The following is an 18,276-nucleotide window of genomic DNA, read 5'->3' on the forward strand; positions in this document are numbered from 1 at the left end:
CACATCTCTATGTGTATAAGAGACAGGTTTANCGTGTTCCTATACTGCTGCTGCTAACGTGTTCCTATACTGCTGCTGCTAACGTGTTCCTATACTGCTGCTGCTAACGTGTTCCTATACTGCTGCTGCTAACGTGTTCCTATACTGCTGCTGCTAACGTGTTCCTATACTGCTGCTGCTAACGTGTTCCTATACTGCTGCTGCTAACGTGTTCCTATACTGCTGCTGCTAACGTGTTCCTATACTGCTGCTGCTAACGTGTTCCTATACTGCTGCTGCTAACGTGTTCCTATACTGCTGCTGCTAACGTGTTCCTATACTGCTGCTGCTAACGTGTTCCTATACTGCTGCTGCTAACGTGTTCCTATACTGCTGCTGCTAACGTGTTCCTATACTGCTGCTGCTAACGTGTTCCTATACTGCTGCTGCTAACGTGTTCCTATACTGCTGCTGCTAACGTGTTCCTATACTGCTGCTGCTAACGTGTTCCTATACTGCTGCTGCTAACGTGTTCCTATACTGCTGCTGCTAACGTGTTCCTATACTGCTGCAGCTAACGTGTTCCTATACTGCTGCAGCTAACGTGTTCCTATACTGCTGCTGCTAACGTGTTCCTATACGGCTTGTGTGGAACACAGGCTGTGTTATCTGTGTGTCATAACACAGATACAATAGCCATGTAAAGAAGGAAGTTCCTCGTGTGTCCGACTAAGCCTGTAGGATATGAGTCACTGGGACGCAGTCATTCCTTCGGCGTGACGTAACCGTCATCGGATGAATAGGATCCAAGCTTCTGTGACTTGGGTTGTTTTCCTGGAACATCTGGCAACTGAACTGTGACGTCACTTCTGGGAATTATATTCATCTTATTCAGTGTACTAATTGATGAATAATTGCGTGATTACTTGCAGTTGGTAAAAAACTATATTATTAGAAAGTGTTTATTAACTTTTGATGCAGTTTTGCTAAATATTTTGCAAGTGTGTGCATCGAAATCATTACAAAAAGTGAAGAAGTACGCATGAGACTGCTGGCTAGAGGACGGCCGGACGGGTCGGGTACGTCGGCCGGCAGTAGCGTTATGGCTGTCGCGTGGGTTGGTTGTGCGGTGTTTTGCTGAAGGTCTTGCGAAAGCGCGACCTCGGCAGTGACTACGAGTACTCCGCATGTACCTTGTGATGTCATCATGTCAGTGCCTGGAAGTGAAATTTGTGTAAATGAAACGTCAACAATTCATGAAAGCACGTTACCTGGAAATTTTTTAAGCCTCGCCTTATGCTAGTCCGCTATGTTAATTTTTCCCCCTAAAATTGGACGTATTATGAAATAAGTTTTGTTGATGATTAGCCTAGGTAATAAAATTTCTCATCGTTTATGGAAAAATAAATCCTGTAATCATCTTTTCAACTGATCAACAAAATGGACGTATTTTTTCGCTAAGTTTATTTGGCCTTAACCACGTGTAGAAACTTTAGAAAATTAGAATTGCTTCGAAGTGACAAGTATTTTATACGAATTTATGAGAATTACTGATATAGGTAGTAAGGCTTTGTAGTAATAGGTATCTTACTAGTTACTCAAAATTAGTAGGGTTTTGTAGTAAAAAGTCTTACTAGTTAGTCAAAATTAATAGGGCTTTTTAGTAACAAGTCTCTCTAGTTAGTCGAAATTAGAAGGCTTAGCACGATTATTCGACACATCTAAGAACTTGTTCTTTCCAAACCCTAATCAGAGTTCATGGATAGAAGTTTAGGTATCTCATTATCTAATGAAACTGTTTGTATCGAATTCGAATATAATTAACAACGCTCTGATACGTTCTTTCTAGAAATTTAAGGATAGATTCTATCCATCACTAATTCCCATGTTCTTTTAAATGCGTACATTTTAAATTTAAAAATTGTCTGTTATTCTTATTCGAATCCTATTTGCACATTTGCGCCGGTTCTTGACGACTAGATTCGGAATACTGTGAATGCAATTGATAGGAGGCTAACCTATCTTAAATAGTAACGAGTTCCTAATTCCGTCAGCAATCACTGACGTTAACTGTTTTTCAAGTTAACCCCACCAATCACAGACGAGATAGTTAGGTCCGCTAGTTAGGGATCTACGTGTACTTAGGTCGCTACCTGTACCAGGCTGCTACGGCCTTCGTGTACTTAGGGCGCTTCTTGTAAGTAAACGAATTTTGACAGTACAGCACTAGAATATTTCCAATAAGCTGAAGACGCTGAAGTGGCGAACGACTGATCCATGCGGTGGCGCGGCGGGGTCCATTCCGGGATTTCTAGTGTCGTATTGTTTGTAGGTATTTTAGTTAAGTTAGGTTTAGGTTAGGTTAAGTTAAGCTTAGGTTAAGTTAGGGTATCTGTATATTCAAATAGGCTTAATTCTCTGCAGAATTTGATTAGTCACTTCAGCATGGTATGTTTTGAAGTTTGACTTCATTATCTCGACATGATGGATTCTCGATGAAAATCTTAATTGAACTGACTTTTGACCAGAGGCAGTACCGTCAAAACTTTGAGTACACGAAGCGACCAATATCTCGTCTGTAATTGGTGGGTTTAACTTGAAAAGCGGTCAGTGATTGGCTGACGGAACTACAAACTCGTATTTAATTTTTTTAATTCTCTGATAGTGCAAGTATTTTTGATAGAGCAGCTTTGGGATTTTCTTCGATAAAACCCAAAGTTATAGTGAGTTTAGATGATACTCTACCTGGACACTGGTGACAAAACACGAATAGTTGTCTCCTTTAGTGCAAAAGTCTATTATGTTGAATGATTTGTACTTGGCGTCGGGGCCTTTATCTTTCAGAAGAGCAGTCCGGACTTTGTCTTCGGTAACGAGCTTGTGTGCCTTCACGTTCGTATTTAAGGGTCCAGCCGACATAGTTGAATTTATTTAGCTGCTTGTTTCACCTGCAGAAATCTCTAGCAGCCTGAAAAGTATGAATAAAATTCATCGCACTGATTTTTCGTCTCGAGATAACGAGACCACAAGAATAACAGCACCGTATAACAATAAATTGCCTGAAATGAAGACCTCTCGATGTACCAATTAAAAGGGGTAATAAAGAAGTCCTATGTGCCAGTATACGCCGAACAAAATTCAGGTAAATAGATAATACTTTCACTGTAGTGTTCGCACTTGGTTTATGAGGATGAAAACAAGTTTCAGTGTCACAAAAACAGATTCATATCGAATGAAAACGTTTAGTACTCCTAAAATGAATACTCTTATTTCTATTACGAACAAAAAGGTGTGTATTTTTTGAGCAGATAAAATTATTTTGTAATCGATCTGTAAATTTTTACTATGAGAAGCACAGCAAAAGTATTTGGGTTACACATTAGTTAAAAGACAAGACAGAGAGTGTCAAAATTATTTGCAATGATACTTTGAACACGAATAAGCGTTAATTAATCATCGCCAGAATTAACGGCTCCGTCTCAGGTGCATTGGCCAACTCTGCGTAATCGTGTCGATATTTTACCAATCACATGAGTTTACGATCGTCGTCATACTCATTTTTGAAGAAAAATTATTTGATCCTCGCTAGTTTTTCTTAAACCTTGAAAATTTCTAAATTTACACAGCCTTAATTGGGTTTTGAAGTCAAAATTAATCCTAAGTAGAGGCGCAAATGAAATCCTATTCTACGAGACTTGCCTTTGCGAGCACCGACGACAGTCTGGTCAGAACAACAATCTGTTTGAAATTACCATGCAGGGACATCACATTGGTTTTATCTCAGTTATCTTGATAAGACTAGTAGCATTCCGTGGTTTCATCATTCATTGATTTCTGTCTGTGAGTCTGTGACGAAGTACGACGACTGCAATTGGTTGACGTTCAATATAGCAAATATTGACTTGAGAGTACCTGTACTTAATTGTTATTCAGTAATATACACGAAATGGTATATCGTTCTCACTGCGCGTTGTTAATGATTTTATACACATGCATTTATACCTATCATTCCAATACCTATCAATTAATTTAACCGATAGTACAATGTAATTGGATTGATATCGGAATTGAGAAGCTATTTTCAAGGCAAATTATTTTTGTTGCACATTGTGGAAATATTTATTATTGATTTCTATCAATTTACATTTATGAGTTTTAAGTGGCAAAACTTTGTTGTGCAGAACCGGACTCAAAATAAAAGGTTAAAGAATCTACTGGGAGAAGGGAACATTTGTGTCAATATAAATATTATTTATCAAGTACGAGTTCCTGAAGAGCTATGATGCCGGTATTGGCAATTAAAGACCTTACGTGTGAGATGAAAACCTTCCGTAGAAGACAAGTGGAAAAAATACGCCTATTTTTCAGCTTTTGACTTACTCTTTGTGAAATCAGTGATTCCAAGACTGTACATATGTCATGATCCATTTTCTGGAGATCACAGAGTGTCCAATGGCACGTAACAAATTTATTTTGCCAGGCTGGAGGTAAACATTTAGTCTAACTTTTAGTTAGACTAAACGTTTACCTAAATTACTAAATATTTTTAGTCTCTAACTGCCAGTAACTTGTAATTAAGCTGTCAAACAAGTGCAAATATAACGACAGTTTTTCTCTACTTTGGCACCTCATTCGTTATGAACAATGACATGCCGATGCTAAATGCGTCGCCTAGGAGAGGTGTTCGTCAAAAATTTCTTGACACAGTCTGAATCAACATTCAGTCTGAATCAACGTTCAGTCTGAATCAACATTCAGTCTGAATCAACCCCCAGGTGCTGGTGTTCCAGTTTGGGGAGGTGGAGGAGAGCAGCCTGCAGGTGCTGGTGGAGCGCAGTGGGGATCAGGTTGGGGAATACTTCGGGGCGTCGGTGACGGCGGTGGACGTCAACGGGGACGGGCTCAGCGACCTGGTGGTGGGGGCGCCCCTGTACAGCGAGGGCGCCGCCCCCGACCGCGGGGCCGTCTACGTCTTCCTCAACAGCGGCGTCAGTAGTGGGGGTTGGGGGGTTGTTGTTGTTATTTTGATGTTGCTGTTGTCGTAGCACTTGTTTTTGTTTTACGATGTTGTTATTTGCATTGTTTTTGTGTTATTTTTGTTTTGTTTTGTAGTTTTGTTATACGATGTCGTTATTTGCATTGTTTTTATTGTTGTTATTTTGATGTTGCTGTTGTTGTAGCTCTTGTTTTTGTACTGGCCTTTTTTCTATGCTGCATTTTTTATGTTGTAGATGTTGTTCTTGTTGTGCTGTTGCTTTTTGCACTTTTTGTTGCTGTTGTTTGACTTTTTTGTTGTTGCAGCGGATTGACGAATTTCTAAAAATAATTTTTTTTAACTTGAAACTTGATGAAAAACTGTAGTAATTGTTTTATTATTATAATTTCTATCATTGCAAGAATTATTATTATTAATATTGTTATTACTATTATTATCATTATTAATAATCAATATTGTTATAAATATAATTATCTCTATAATAATTATTATTGTTGTTAATGTTATTATTTTTGTTATTATTGATATTACTACTATTATTATTAATGCTACTATCATTGGTGTGGGGGGGCAGGGGGGGCAGGTGCGCCTGCAGGGGGAGAGGCTGCGGGGGGAGGCCGTGGCGGGGGGAAGGTTCGGGTCCGTCGTGGCCTCCCCTGGCGACCTCAACCTGGACGGCTTCTTGGGTGAGTGTCTACCTGTCTACCCGTCTGTCTACTTGGGTGAGTCTGTCTACCTGTCTGTCTACTTGGGTGAGTCTGTCTACCTGTCTGTTGGTCTACTTGGGTGAGTCTGTCTACCTGTCTGTTGGTATACTTGGGTGTGTCTGTCTACCTGTCTGTTGGTCTACTTGGGTGNGATGGGTGACAATACATGTTTCAATAGATGTGTATAAGAGACAGATGCATGGCTGGTGGGTGCATGGCTGGTGCATGGTGCAAGCATGGCTGGTGCATGGTGCAAGCATGGCTGGTGCAAAATTAGTGCATAGGCACGGCTGTCGTTGCTTGAGTTTATTGTGAACGATCGCCGAATAATACGTTCAGTTCTCTCGGCTTCCTCATTATAGATGCAAGATATATAATTTTATATTTTATTGCTTAATTTGTAAGGGAAACGTGACGTTAAAAGCAAATATAACGTCAATAGATTTGACTGTGAGTTTAATTGTCCTTCGTTTGATGATATTTGTTTTGTTACTGTTAAGGACTGATGGAGCTGGTCTTCTTAACATTTACAGGGTTTTCTATTTTAGTTTATAAATTATAATTATTGATTAGTATGTGCTACGAATTAATCTGACATGTTTACGAACATGCTGCAAATTAATCCTACTTTGTTCATTTTTCAGATTTTAGATCCCTGTTCTTATTCATGACGGTATTTCGGAATCTTTAGACCATTCAATTATTCTTAGCCTAGTTAACTTTAAATTTTGATTAATTTTGATTAATTTTTACACATCATCGGTTCTGTTAGTAATTGCTGTTGGCATCAAGTCTAACCCTCGATACCCTGACCATGGAGGATAAAGATGAGCTTCACACGAGGCTACCCTCCTCCAGACCAAGGATCCTCCAGTCTTCCAACTCCGTCGCGCGACACGCGTCCTTCGCAGTGGATATTGCAAGTCGGGAAACGTGTCCTGCAATCCAGTCTCCAGTCTCATTGGCTCCACAAAGTCCTTCCTCTCTTTCTTCCCCTCTTCCACCTCTTTTTTCCCCTTTTCCACCTCTTTTTTCCCCTGTTTCTTCCCCATTTCCCTCCTTTTTCCTCCGTCCCCTCGCCGACTCTGTTTATTCAGTGTTCACCGCCCCCCTCAAGCGTGCCGGTCACGGCTATAACATGCAGCAGGTTGGTATTGTCCTGTTCCTGCTGACGGCGCTGGTGGGGCACGTCGCCCCCTTCAACCTGGCCCCCGAGGCGGCCATCGTGTTCGAGGACCCCCAGAGGGGGGGCGACCGCCCCTCGTACTTCGGGTACGCCGTGGGCCTCCGCAGCAGAGCGCGCTACGACGACCACTGGTGCGCTCCTGGGATCATGCGTGTTGAATAGTTACTAATATAATGTATTACTAATACGGTATAGTTTATTAGTTACTAATATAATGTAGTTATTACTAAAATGATGTGTTATTTGCTTACATAATTTATTAATTACTAATAAAATGTATTAATTGCTAATATAATGTATTAATTGCTAATATAATGTATTTATTGATAATATAATGTGTTAATTACTAATATAATGCAGTAATTACTAATATAATTTATTAATTAGTAATATAATGTGTTAATTACTAATTTAATGTATTCATTACTATCAACGATATCAGCACAAAGAATTCAGGAATGCTTTAATAAACCATTTATAGACATCTGTTTAATTAGAGGTAATGTAACTTTATGAGTGATTCCTACTTGTAAGCTGGGTCGGCATTCAGTCGTCCGTCATTTTCCCATTCTTATATATCATTTAACCGTAATTTGATTAATTTACCATATCATACATCTGCAATTATAGCTGATTTATTAACTTACGTATAATAATCACTATCAATCATCGTAGGGCATGGGTAGGAATAGCATTAGTGGAGGGCATGGGTAGGAATAGCATTAGTGGTGGGCATGGGTAGGAATAGCATTACCAGCGTTAATTATATATATGATTGGTTATGATGATTAGCAGATTGTAATAATTGGCGCTACGATTGAATTTGCCAATTTTAATAATTTCTTTGTTGCAATATTTTGCTCATTATGGTAGTTGAATTAAGCCTGAATGTTTTTCTACCTTTAAAGTTAACATTACATAGTTTACAGTTTTATGATGATGACTAAATAAATTAATGCTTTTAAACATGTCCTGTAATTGCAAGTTCAAACTTCATCTCGCAACCTGTTGAACTTGAATCCTTCGTTCGGTGTTTTTTTTATGAGTTCCATTTATGTTTTTGTTACTTTTATTAGTTAGTGAATTAACTTGTAGCAGAGACCACTCGAAGTGATACGGTCAATGTCTTCCAAATTGTGAAATATAAATTTAAAATTTTTTCATTTTGATGACGTAAGATATGATGATTGAGCGTGCATCGCGTGAACTAACCTTTAGTAGTCAGGGAGTTAAACAGTGGTACTGACATGTGTGTAGTGGTAGAGTTTTAATGGGAGTGGTTTTGTGTTAGAGTTTTAATGGTAGTGGTTTTATGATAGAATTTTTTATGGTAGTGGTTTTATGATAGAATTTTTGATGGTAGTGGTTTTATGTTAAATTTTTGATGGTAGTGGTTATATGTTAGAGTTTAAATGGCAGTGGTGTTGTGGTAGAATTGTAATGGTAGCAGTTTTGTTTTCGAATTCAAATGGTGTTGGTTTTATGCTAGAGTTTTAATGGTAGTGGTTTTATGTTAAAATTTTTATGGCAATAGTTTTGGTAGTAGTGTTGTGTTAGAGTTTTAATATTAGTGCCTTAATGGCAGAGTTTTAATGGTAGTGGTTTTGGTAGTGGCATCATTGTTTGAAATACGAGCGTGGTGTGTACTAACCCGTAGTACCAATGGTCCGGGCGTACAACATTGGTGGTACTCGCATGTTGTGTAGTGGTACTGCGCTTGTCATCAGGCAACATAGAACACAACATCGGTAACGGCGAGCTCGCCTACCACGACCTCAAGGACCATGGCTGGCTGGGGGCTACCATTGACACCCAGGACGACCCGAGGGAGGCAACCATGGTGAGCTGCTGTGGTAGATACCACCAACACGTTTTTTTAAGCAGTGGCTTGCAGGTTTGGGACCCGCAACTCGCTGTGAAATTCCTAGTCTGAAACCACTATACGACGTTTCATTTATCCGCAATAGATGTTTTGGTTGAGTGGTTAATATCAACAATATATTGAAGCAGTGACTTGAAGGTTTGAGACCCGCAACTCACTTTAAAATTCCTAGTCTAAATCGGCACAGAAGTTGCGTGGTTAAGACTTAGGAGTCAGCGTCAGGCTATAAATGTAGTATTTTATATATTGTAACGATGGGTGACAATACATGTTTCAATGTCGTGATTGTGGATTGTCCTTGCAGAACATTCTATCATAGAGGTCCATAACCTCTTTTTAATAATTCATGTGACGCGCACTACTTTATTAAACCATCTGCCTGTTGTGGGTGACGAATGTTACATGGACTCAACAAAATGTTCTCTGTAGTAACCGAGAGGTTAAACATTGCAATTGTTAAAAAGAGAGAGAGGGGGGGGGTTTGAACAAGTCCGTTGCTATTAGGTTGAACCCTTTTCTAGGCAGTAGAAAAGGGCCCAAATGGTTGAAAATATTCAAAGGTTGAATGTTTGGTGGTTTTCTCACCAGACAAAGCATTGAACCATCTTTTGAACCCCCCATTTAACCCTGCCCTGACCCCAGGTACGGCAGTAGAGCTGCGGGACGCCGTCCTGGACGGTCCGGGCTCAATAAGCCGCCGTCGCCGCCGCCGTCAGACGTCGCCCGTGTCGCCCCCGCAGGCCTTCAGCCTGGACTTCGTCCCCAACCCCGTGTTCTCCCCGCGCATCAACGACTCCGACTACTTCGGGTACTCCGTCAGCTCCGGCACCTTCGTCAGGGGCCAGCTGCACTACGTCGCTGGGGCCCCCAGGGGCGCCGACTCCAGGGGCAAGGTGAGATGTTGGCAGTCCTGAGGGTGAAGTGAGATGTTGGCAGTACTGAGGGTGAAGTGAGATGTTGGCAGTACTGAGGGTGAAGTGAGATGTTGGCAGTACTGAGGGTGAAGTGAGGGACTAAGAGTCCCAGGGACAAGGTAAGGGATTGAGAGTCCCGGGAACAAGGTTAGGGATTGAGAGTCCCGGGAACAAGGTTAGGGGTTGAGAGTCCCGGCAACAAGGTTAGGGATTGAGAGCCCCGGCAACAAGGTTAGGGATTGAGAGCCCCGGCAACAAGGTTAGGGATTGAGAGTCCCGGGAACAAGGTAAGGGATTGAGAGTCCCGGCAACAAGGTTAGGGATTGAGAGTCCCGGCAACAAGGTTAGGGATTGAGAGCCCCGGCAACAAGGTTAGGGATTGAGAGCCCCGGCAACAAGGTTAGGGATTGAGAGCCCCGGCAACAAGGTTAGGGATTGAGAGCCCCGGCAACAAGGTTAGGGATTGAGAGCCCCGGCAACAAGGTTAGGGATTGAGAGCCCCGGCAACAAGGTTAGGGATTGAGAGCCCCGGCAACAAGGTTAGGGATTGAGAGCCCCGGCAACAAGGTTAGGGATTGAGAGCCCCGGCAACAAGGTTAGGGATTGAGAGCCCCGGCAACAAGGTTAGGGATTGAGAGCCCCGGCAACAAGGTTAGGGATTGAGAGCCCCGGCAACAAGGTTAGGGATTGAGAGCCCCGGCAACAAGGTTAGGGATTGAGAGCCCCGGCAACAAGGTTAGGGATTGAGAGCCCCGGCAACAAGGTTAGGGATTGAGAGCCCCGGCAACAAGGTTAGGGATTGAGAGCCCCGGCAACAAGGTTAGGGATTGAGAGCCCCGGCAACAAGGTTAGGGATTGAGAGCCCCGGCAACAAGGTTAGGGATTGAGAGCCCCGGCAACAAGGTTAGGGATTGAGAGCCCCGGCAACAAGGTTAGGGATTGAGAGCCCCGGCAACAAGGTTAGGGATTGAGAGCCCCGGCAACAAGGTTAGGGATTGAGAGCCCCGGCAACAAGGTTAGGGATTGAGAGCCCCGGCAACAAGGTTAGGGATTGAGAGCCCCGGCAACAAGGTTAGGGATTGAGAGCCCCGGCAACAAGGTTAGGGATTGAGAGCCCCGGCAACAAGGTTAGGGATTGAGAGCCCCGGCAACAAGGTTAGGGATTGAGAGCCCCGGCAACAAGGTTAGGGATTGAGAGCCCCGGCAACAAGGTTAGGGATTGAGAGCCCCGGCAACAAGGTTAGGGATTGAGAGCCCCGGCAACAAGGTTAGGGATTGAGAGCCCCGGCAACAAGGTTAGGGATTGAGAGCCCCGGNACGGGTGAGTGGTGCGTGGAGACACGGGTGAGTGGTGCGTGGAGACACGGGTGAGTGGTGCGTGGAGACACGGGTGAGTGGTGCGTGGAGACACGGGTGAGTGGCTGTCTCTTATACACATCTAGATGTGTATAAGAGACAGACTTGGGTGTGTCTGTCTACCTGTCTGGTGGTCTACTTGGGTGTGTCTGTCTACCTGTCAGTTGGAGCCCTCATCTCATCTCCCCTCTGTTGCAGCCCTCATCTCCCCTCACCGTAAATTATTTTTATCAAACATTGCCGGATGGACCGCAGAAAAATACAAATAGAAACCATTTCCCTCGTGCCCCCTGAGCAGACCTGGTGGTGGGCGCGCCGTACGAGGGGGGCGGGGCGGTGTACGTGTTCCTGGGGGGCGCTGGGGGTCTCCGCCGTCAGTACTCCCAGAGGATCGGGGCGGAGGACGTCCCCCAGCGGGGAGGGAGGCCCCTCGCAGGCTTCGGCATCTCCATCTCCAGGGGCGCCGACGTCGACAAGAACCTTTATCCTGGTGGGGGGCTGGCTTTGTTAGCGGGGGTCTTCTTATTTAGGTTTAGGCATGCTTTTTAAAGACGGTTTTAAGACAGTTTTTAAGATGGTTTTCAATACGGTTTTAAGATGGTTTTCAATACGGTTTTAAGATGGTTTTCAATACGGTTTTAAGACGGTTTTTAAGATGGTTTTCAATACGGTTTTAAGATGGTTTTCAATACGGTTTTAAGATGGTTTTCAATACGGTTTTAAGACGGTTTCTAAGATGGTTTTNGGATGTCTTCACCCGTTCCTAATTATTCACATATAATTAATTAAAAATTAATACAATTTTATTTATTTTACTCATAATTAATTAAAAATGACTAATATAATTTTATTTATTTCACTTATAATTCCCCCTCCCCCCCAGGCGTGACGGTCCAGCTGACGCTGGATCACCAGCGGCAGCTGCTGGCGCCCAGAGCGCTGTTCACGTCCAGTAACGCTGCCCAGCTCAGCTACAACGCTACACTACAACGCCAGGGGCAAAACTGCCGCAACTTCGACGCTACCGTCCAGGTGTCTTTTTTTTCAAAACTTTCCCTTAAGTATTGTATGATTATGATTATTTAATTATTTATAAATATTTAATAGGAATTAATTTATATTTCCAGTTAAATCTTTTTTTCAAACTTTCAATTAAGGTTTTTGAATGATTCTTTCTTAATATTTAAAAAAAATTAACAAATATCTCCTTTCATAACTTTCAATTATGGTTATGGCTTTGTATGCTTCTTTGATATTATTTAATAGAAATGAACAAATATCTCCTTTCATAACTTTCAATTATGGTTATGCTTTTGTATAATTCTTTCTTAATATTTAATAAAAATGAAATAATATCTCCAGTTAAATGATATTCGCATCATTTACGAAGCTGTCCGCAAAATAAGTTCCACGTGCTGCCGCTGGCGCTAGGAACGTTTCTATTACCAAGCCAGCCTCCCTGCGACGTCCTGCCTTACCAAGCCAGCCTCCCTGCGACGTCCTGCCTTACCAAGCCAGCCTCCCTGCGACGTCCTGCCTTACCAAGCCAGCCTCCCTGCGACGTCCTGCCTTACCAAGCCAGCCTCCCTGCGACGTCCTGCCTTACCAAGCCAGCCTCCCTGCGACGCTTGGTCTTGCCCCAGCAGGCGTCAGCGATGGAGCTACTCATGCGTCTCCCACCAGCTGCGATTTAATAGCGGTTTTAGCGTTTATTAGGCCGTAGGCCTGTCGCCAATTCTTAACACCGCAGAATATTCACAGCATTTTGCGGTCTCGAACTCGCAACTCACTGCTACAATTCTGCTTCGCTTAACCGCCCGGCCTCCTCGCCGATTCTGACCAGAAACTGGCGCACAGAGCTGGGATCGAACCCGCGCCTCTCTTCGCCAATCCTGGTACTCTGAACTGTAGCCACTGGGCCACCCTCGTGGTATGTTATTCGTTTCCTGGCCGCTCAGAAGAAATCGGTGAAGGAAATTCACGAAGAACTTTCTCAAATGTATGGAGAAGAGTGTATGAGCTCCAGGATGGTGCGCAGATAAGTCAGGGACTTTAAAAATGCCGATGTCAAATTACTTTAAAAATGCCAAATTACTTGACGATGCTCCTGCAGAGAGGCCATCGGTTTCTGACGAAACAATTGCTGAAGTAGAAGCGGTAATGCCTGAAGGCCGACGGATTACAGTTCGAGAGCTGTATGAAAAAGTCCTGAGGTCAGCATAACAACAATTGACTAGACTTTGACTGAACATTTAGCCTATTCAAAGGTCTACGCAAGATAGGTAGTACCAAAAAAGCTCACAGCAGACCACCAGCGGCAGCGGGTTGAAGCGGCCCAAGAATTTCTTGTTTTTATTTTTCGCGCAACAACCGAAAAGGAATTTCTGGACTCTGTACTTGTTACTGGTGACGAGACCTGGGTACATATCAGAAACAAAGGAGTCCAGATTTAACATCAAATGACTTTGATCTCTTCCCCGAGTCCAAGAAAAACCTTAGCGGAACCCAATTCCAGACAGATGAAGAGTTGCAAAACGTAGTTGATAGTTTTCTACACTGACAGGCGGCAGAGTTCCATGACTCTACGCAACAGCAATTCTGGGCTTTTTTAGAAAAAAGTCCGGGCATTTAAAAAATGTACTTTTCTGCGCAATTAAACCAGTTTTTCCTTCTGAAATAGTTTTTGGAACTTATTTTACGGACACGCTTTGTATTACTATTAAATTTGTATTAAACATTAATCTATAATTATTTGTATCGCGCAGCCTGAGGTGAACAACGCGCAGGCGGCGGTGGGGCTGCGCCTGCAGTTCTGGCTCTCCTCCCCAGCCCTCCCCGCCGCCCAGCTGCCTCCCCAGCCCCGCTCCTCCTTCGGTGCCGGTGAGTGGGGGATGTATGGGGAGAGTGGGGAGTACGGGGGGCAGAGAGGGGAGCACGGGGGCAGAGATTGGAGCACGGAAAGAGAGGGGAGCACGGGGGCAGAGAGGGGAGCACGGGGGCAGAGTGTGGAGCCCTGGGGGCAGAGATTGGAGCACGGAAAGAGAGGGGAATACGGGAGCAGAGAAGAAAGTACGGGGGCCGAGTGGGGAATGTGTGGGGGCAGAGAGGACAATATCGTCGTCAAGTATCACTTGTGTCTCCGCCGAGTATCAAAAGTATAATTGCATTGCTTGGTTTCGTCTGTCATTATAAACTAATTTTTTTTCTAAACGAACAAATTCTGACTATAAACGAAATTCTTTTTCACCCTTCGCAGATGAGCGGTCGCCCCCCGTCACCCCCTTGAGTGAGTACCATCACCCACCTCCTCTGCCGTGTATTGTCAACTCACGTGATTCTTCGCCGAAATTTTGACATTTGTACTCTGACATTTGTTACTTGTAGGTCTGAGCGAAATTTGTAGGAGTCGCAATAACTGTTGAGAACTTAGAAACGACTAACGTTGACGTCAGTTGGGGAGGTTAGCGAGCAGCTATTGAGTAGGTTATGAACGGTAGCTAGATATCCTTAATGAGTACTAACAGATGAATGACCCATGTGTTACGAATGAGTAACCAATTAGTAACTAATGAGTGACCAATGATTTACTGAGAAGTGACGAACGTGTAACCCTTCATCCCGTGTGTGCAGCGTCGCCCGTAACGGACCCGTTGCAACGCGACGGGCAGGCAACGTTCCTGAGCTTTGTGACGGGCTGCGAGGACGACGGTGACCCGTCCTGCCGCAGTGACCTACGGGTCACGGCCTCGTACCCCGACCACAGGTACGTTGCAGCGAACTTTGATTGTACTTGTGAAATTGGTTATACTTTTAAAACGTTGAGGGAGCCAATAAGAGCGCTGCTACGACGGCACGAGTGAGGCGGCCAATCAGAGCGCTGCTACGACGGTACGAGTGAGGCGGCCAATCAGAGCGCTGCTAGGACGGCACGAGTGAGGCAGCCAATCAGAGCGCTGCTACGACGGCACGAGTGAGGCGGCCAATCAGAGCGCTGCTACGACGGCACGAGTGAGGCGGCCAATCAGAGCGCTGCTACGACGGCACGAGTGAGGCAGCCAATCAGAGCGCTGCTACGACGGCACGAGTGAGGCAGCCAATCAGAGCGCTGCTACGACGGCACGAGTGAGGCGGCCAATCAGAGCGCTGCTACGACGGCACGAGTGAGGCGGCCAATCAGAGCGCTGCTACGACGGCACGAGTGAGGCAGCCAATCAGAGCGCTGCTACGACGGCACGAGTGAGGCAGCCAATCAGAGCGCTGCTACGACGGCACGAGTGAGGCGGCCAATCAGAGCGCTGCTACGACGGCACGAGTGAGGCGGCCAATCAGAGCGCTGCTACGACGGCACGAGTGAGGCAGCCAATCAGAGCGCTGCTACGACGGCACGAGTGAGGCAGCCAATCAGAGCGCTGCTACGACGGCACGAGTGAGGCGGCCAATCAGAGCGCTGCTACGACGGCACGAGTGAGGCGGCCAATCAGAGCGCTGCTACGACGGCACGAGTGAGGCAGCCAATCAGAGCGCTGCTACGACGGCACGAGTGAGGCAGCCAATCAGAGCGCTGCTACGACGGCACGAGTGAGGCGGCCAATCAGAGCGCTGCTACGACGGCACGAGTGAGGCGGCCAATCAGAGCGCTGCTACGACGGCACGAGTGAGGCAGCCAATCAGAGCGCTGCTACGACGGCACGAGTGAGGCAGCCAATCAGAGCGCTGCTACGACGGCACGAGTGAGGCGGCCAATCAGAGCGCTGCTACGACGGCACGAGTGAGGCGGCCAATCAGAGCGCTGCTACGACGGCACGAGTGAGGCAGCCAATCAGAGCGCTGCTACGACGGCACGAGTGAGGCAGCCAATCAGAGCGCTGCTACGACGGCACGAGTGAGGCAGCCANACCTCATGACCTCATAACCTCATGACCTCATGACCTCATAACCTCATGACCTCATAACCTCATAACCTCATAACTTCATAACCTCATGACCTCATCACCTCATGACCTCTTAACCTCATGACCTCATAACCTCATAACCTCATAACCTCATGACCTCATAACCTCATGACCTCATAACCTCATAACCTCATAACTTCATAACCTCATGACCTCATAACCTCATGACCTCTTGACCTCATGACCTCATAACCTCCCCCAGGAGGAGGTGAGGATCGAGGTGGACGTGGAGCAGCTGAGCGACGGGTCGCCGCCCGTGCTCGTGAACGTCGCGGCGGGCAGCAGCGACGTCGAGGTCACGCCCGCCGACAACGTCGGCACGTCGGCGCTGCAGTTGGCGGCCGACGTCCGCCTCCAGCTGCACGGGTACGTCCGTCAGTAACCAGCCCGTGACATCATCTTGCTTTAAACATTAGGAGCTTTACGCCACCATATTCTGAAGGTAATAGCCCAGAGAGTAATGGTTATGCACCACTGAACGTTGCAGCGAATCATCACTTCATACCCTGACTTTAGCTCGAACTGTAACTTGCGGACAACGGACTGCGACCAACAAGCCCAGGTCGCCAGTGGAACTGCATGCATCCAGCCGTGCACCGTCACTTTTAGCTCACAACATTGGGGTTGGGTTTCAGATAGCATAGTTCTGTTTCAAAATCTATCGTCCTTCGACGAGTGGCTTCTGCAGCTGCGTTAAATTACGTAACTTTTAGCTCACAGAATCTGGGGTTGGGTTTCAGAAAGCATAGTTCTGTTCCAAAATGTACCGTCCTTTGACAAGTGACCTCCGCAGCTTCGCTAAATTACGTAACTTTTAGCTCGCAACATCCGGGGTTAGGTTTCAGATAGCACAGTTTTGTTCCAAAATTTATCGTCGTACGACGCGTGGCCGTTCGACCGTGGTCTGATTCGACACACGGGACAGATTATACGGACGGCTCCGGCGCGCTCCGTCCGGGTGGTGTAAAATTTTTTCGCGTGTTGGCAGACGACGCTGGGCCATACGACGTCAGGCTTATTTTCCTGTGGGCTGATTGGTCTAATTCAATGGATGTGATCTGTCTGGTGGCGTGCGGCTGATAACGTTACAGTCAAGAAGTGTTGCAGGCTACGTTCTTGAGGGAACGGATCATGATAGTCCATTCGATGCACGGCAGTGGTGGTCTCCGACAGGCGTCCCATCACCTTGATTGGTTGGTCATTCTCATGCTGATTGGCCGGCACCCTCACTCTGATTGACCGGTCACCCTCACGCTGATTGGCTCGCCACTCCCCCGTTAATACCCCCTGCCTCCCCCAGATCGTCGACGGAGGAGCAGGTGACCTACGAGCGCGCCGACGCCCTCACCATCAACCTCACCCACACGGACTCTTTGACCTTCATGCACCGACACACCGTGGGTTACGGGACACTAAGTTGGGATGTTAGAGTTACGGGACACTAAGTTGGGATATTAGGGTTACGGGACACTAAGTTGGGATATTAGGGTTACGGGACACTAAGTTGGGATATTAGGGTTACGGGACACTAAGTTGGGATATTAGGGTTACGGGACACTAAGTTGGGATATTAGGGTTACGGGACACTAAGTTGGGATATTAGGGTTACGGGACACTAAGTTGGGATATTAGGGTTACGGGACACTAAGTTGGGATATTAGGGTTACGGGACACTAAGTTGGGATATTAGGGTTACGGGACACTAAGTTGGGATATTAGGGTTACGGGACACTAAGTTGGGATANCCCCCCCCCCCAGATCGTGAAGCGCGGCCCCACCCCCGTGGGGGAGGTGGAGTTTATGGTGCGAATACCTGTGGGGGACCAGCGGGGTAACCTGCTCGCCACCGTCTATTACCCTGAGGTAACATTACCTGTTACCCTGAGGTAACATTACTATGAGAATTCGCCCTGTCTTATAATATTACCCTGACCTGTAATATGTAATGTATATAAACAATTATTCATGCCCCTAGCAGTAATGTATATAAACAATTATTCATGCCCCTGGCAATAAAGAACTTGTGTTCCCCCAGCGGGAGTTCCTGGGGGAGGTGTTCCCGTGTGAGCTGCGGGGCGCCCAGTACGGCAGCACCCAGCGGGGCGCCGCCGTCAACCTCACCGACGCGGGGGACGACCTGCACCCACGGGCACCTGTTATGTGGGTGATGTGCGGGCGGTGATATATAGTGTGATCTACAGGCAGTGATATATAGTTGTCTCTTATACACATCTAGATGTGTATAAGAGACAGTTGTATTACTATTAAATTTGTATTAAACATTAATCTATAATTATTTGTATC

The 18,276-nt window shown here is 45.6% G+C and overlaps 2 protein-coding genes and 1 long non-coding RNA gene across 3 annotated transcripts; all 3 read left to right on the top strand.

Annotated features, from left to right (window-relative positions):
• Window positions 1-4,754: 4,754 nt before the first annotated feature.
• On the top strand, window positions 4,755-11,569 carry LOC125179452 (integrin alpha-PS5-like; the record flags this gene model as incomplete). Its single annotated transcript, XM_047885331.1, is given in 3 exon segments — window positions 4,755-4,967; window positions 5,550-5,661; window positions 11,319-11,569. Coding segments are annotated over 3 exon segments (576 nt in total), but the record flags the coding sequence as incomplete, so codon positions are not given.
• A 340-nt stretch (window positions 11,570-11,909) lies between these two features.
• LOC125179451 lies at window positions 11,910-14,777 on the top strand. Its single transcript, XR_007157270.1, has 4 exons — window positions 11,910-12,052; window positions 13,786-13,900; window positions 14,277-14,306; window positions 14,651-14,777. It is a non-coding gene; the product is annotated as an uncharacterized LOC125179451 (long non-coding RNA).
• A 1,404-nt stretch (window positions 14,778-16,181) lies between these two features.
• LOC125179450 lies at window positions 16,182-18,132 on the top strand (the record flags this gene model as incomplete). Its single annotated transcript, XM_047885330.1, is given in 4 exon segments — window positions 16,182-16,338; window positions 17,273-17,369; window positions 17,731-17,835; window positions 18,008-18,132. Coding segments are annotated over 3 exon segments (245 nt in total), but the record flags the coding sequence as incomplete, so codon positions are not given.
• Between the last annotated feature and the right edge of the window lie 144 nt (window positions 18,133-18,276).

Source organism: Hyalella azteca, unplaced genomic scaffold, assembly GCF_000764305.2.
Source record: "Hyalella azteca isolate HAZT.00-mixed unplaced genomic scaffold, Hazt_2.0.2 contig17651, whole genome shotgun sequence".
NCBI lineage: Eukaryota > Metazoa > Arthropoda > Malacostraca > Amphipoda > Hyalellidae > Hyalella > Hyalella azteca.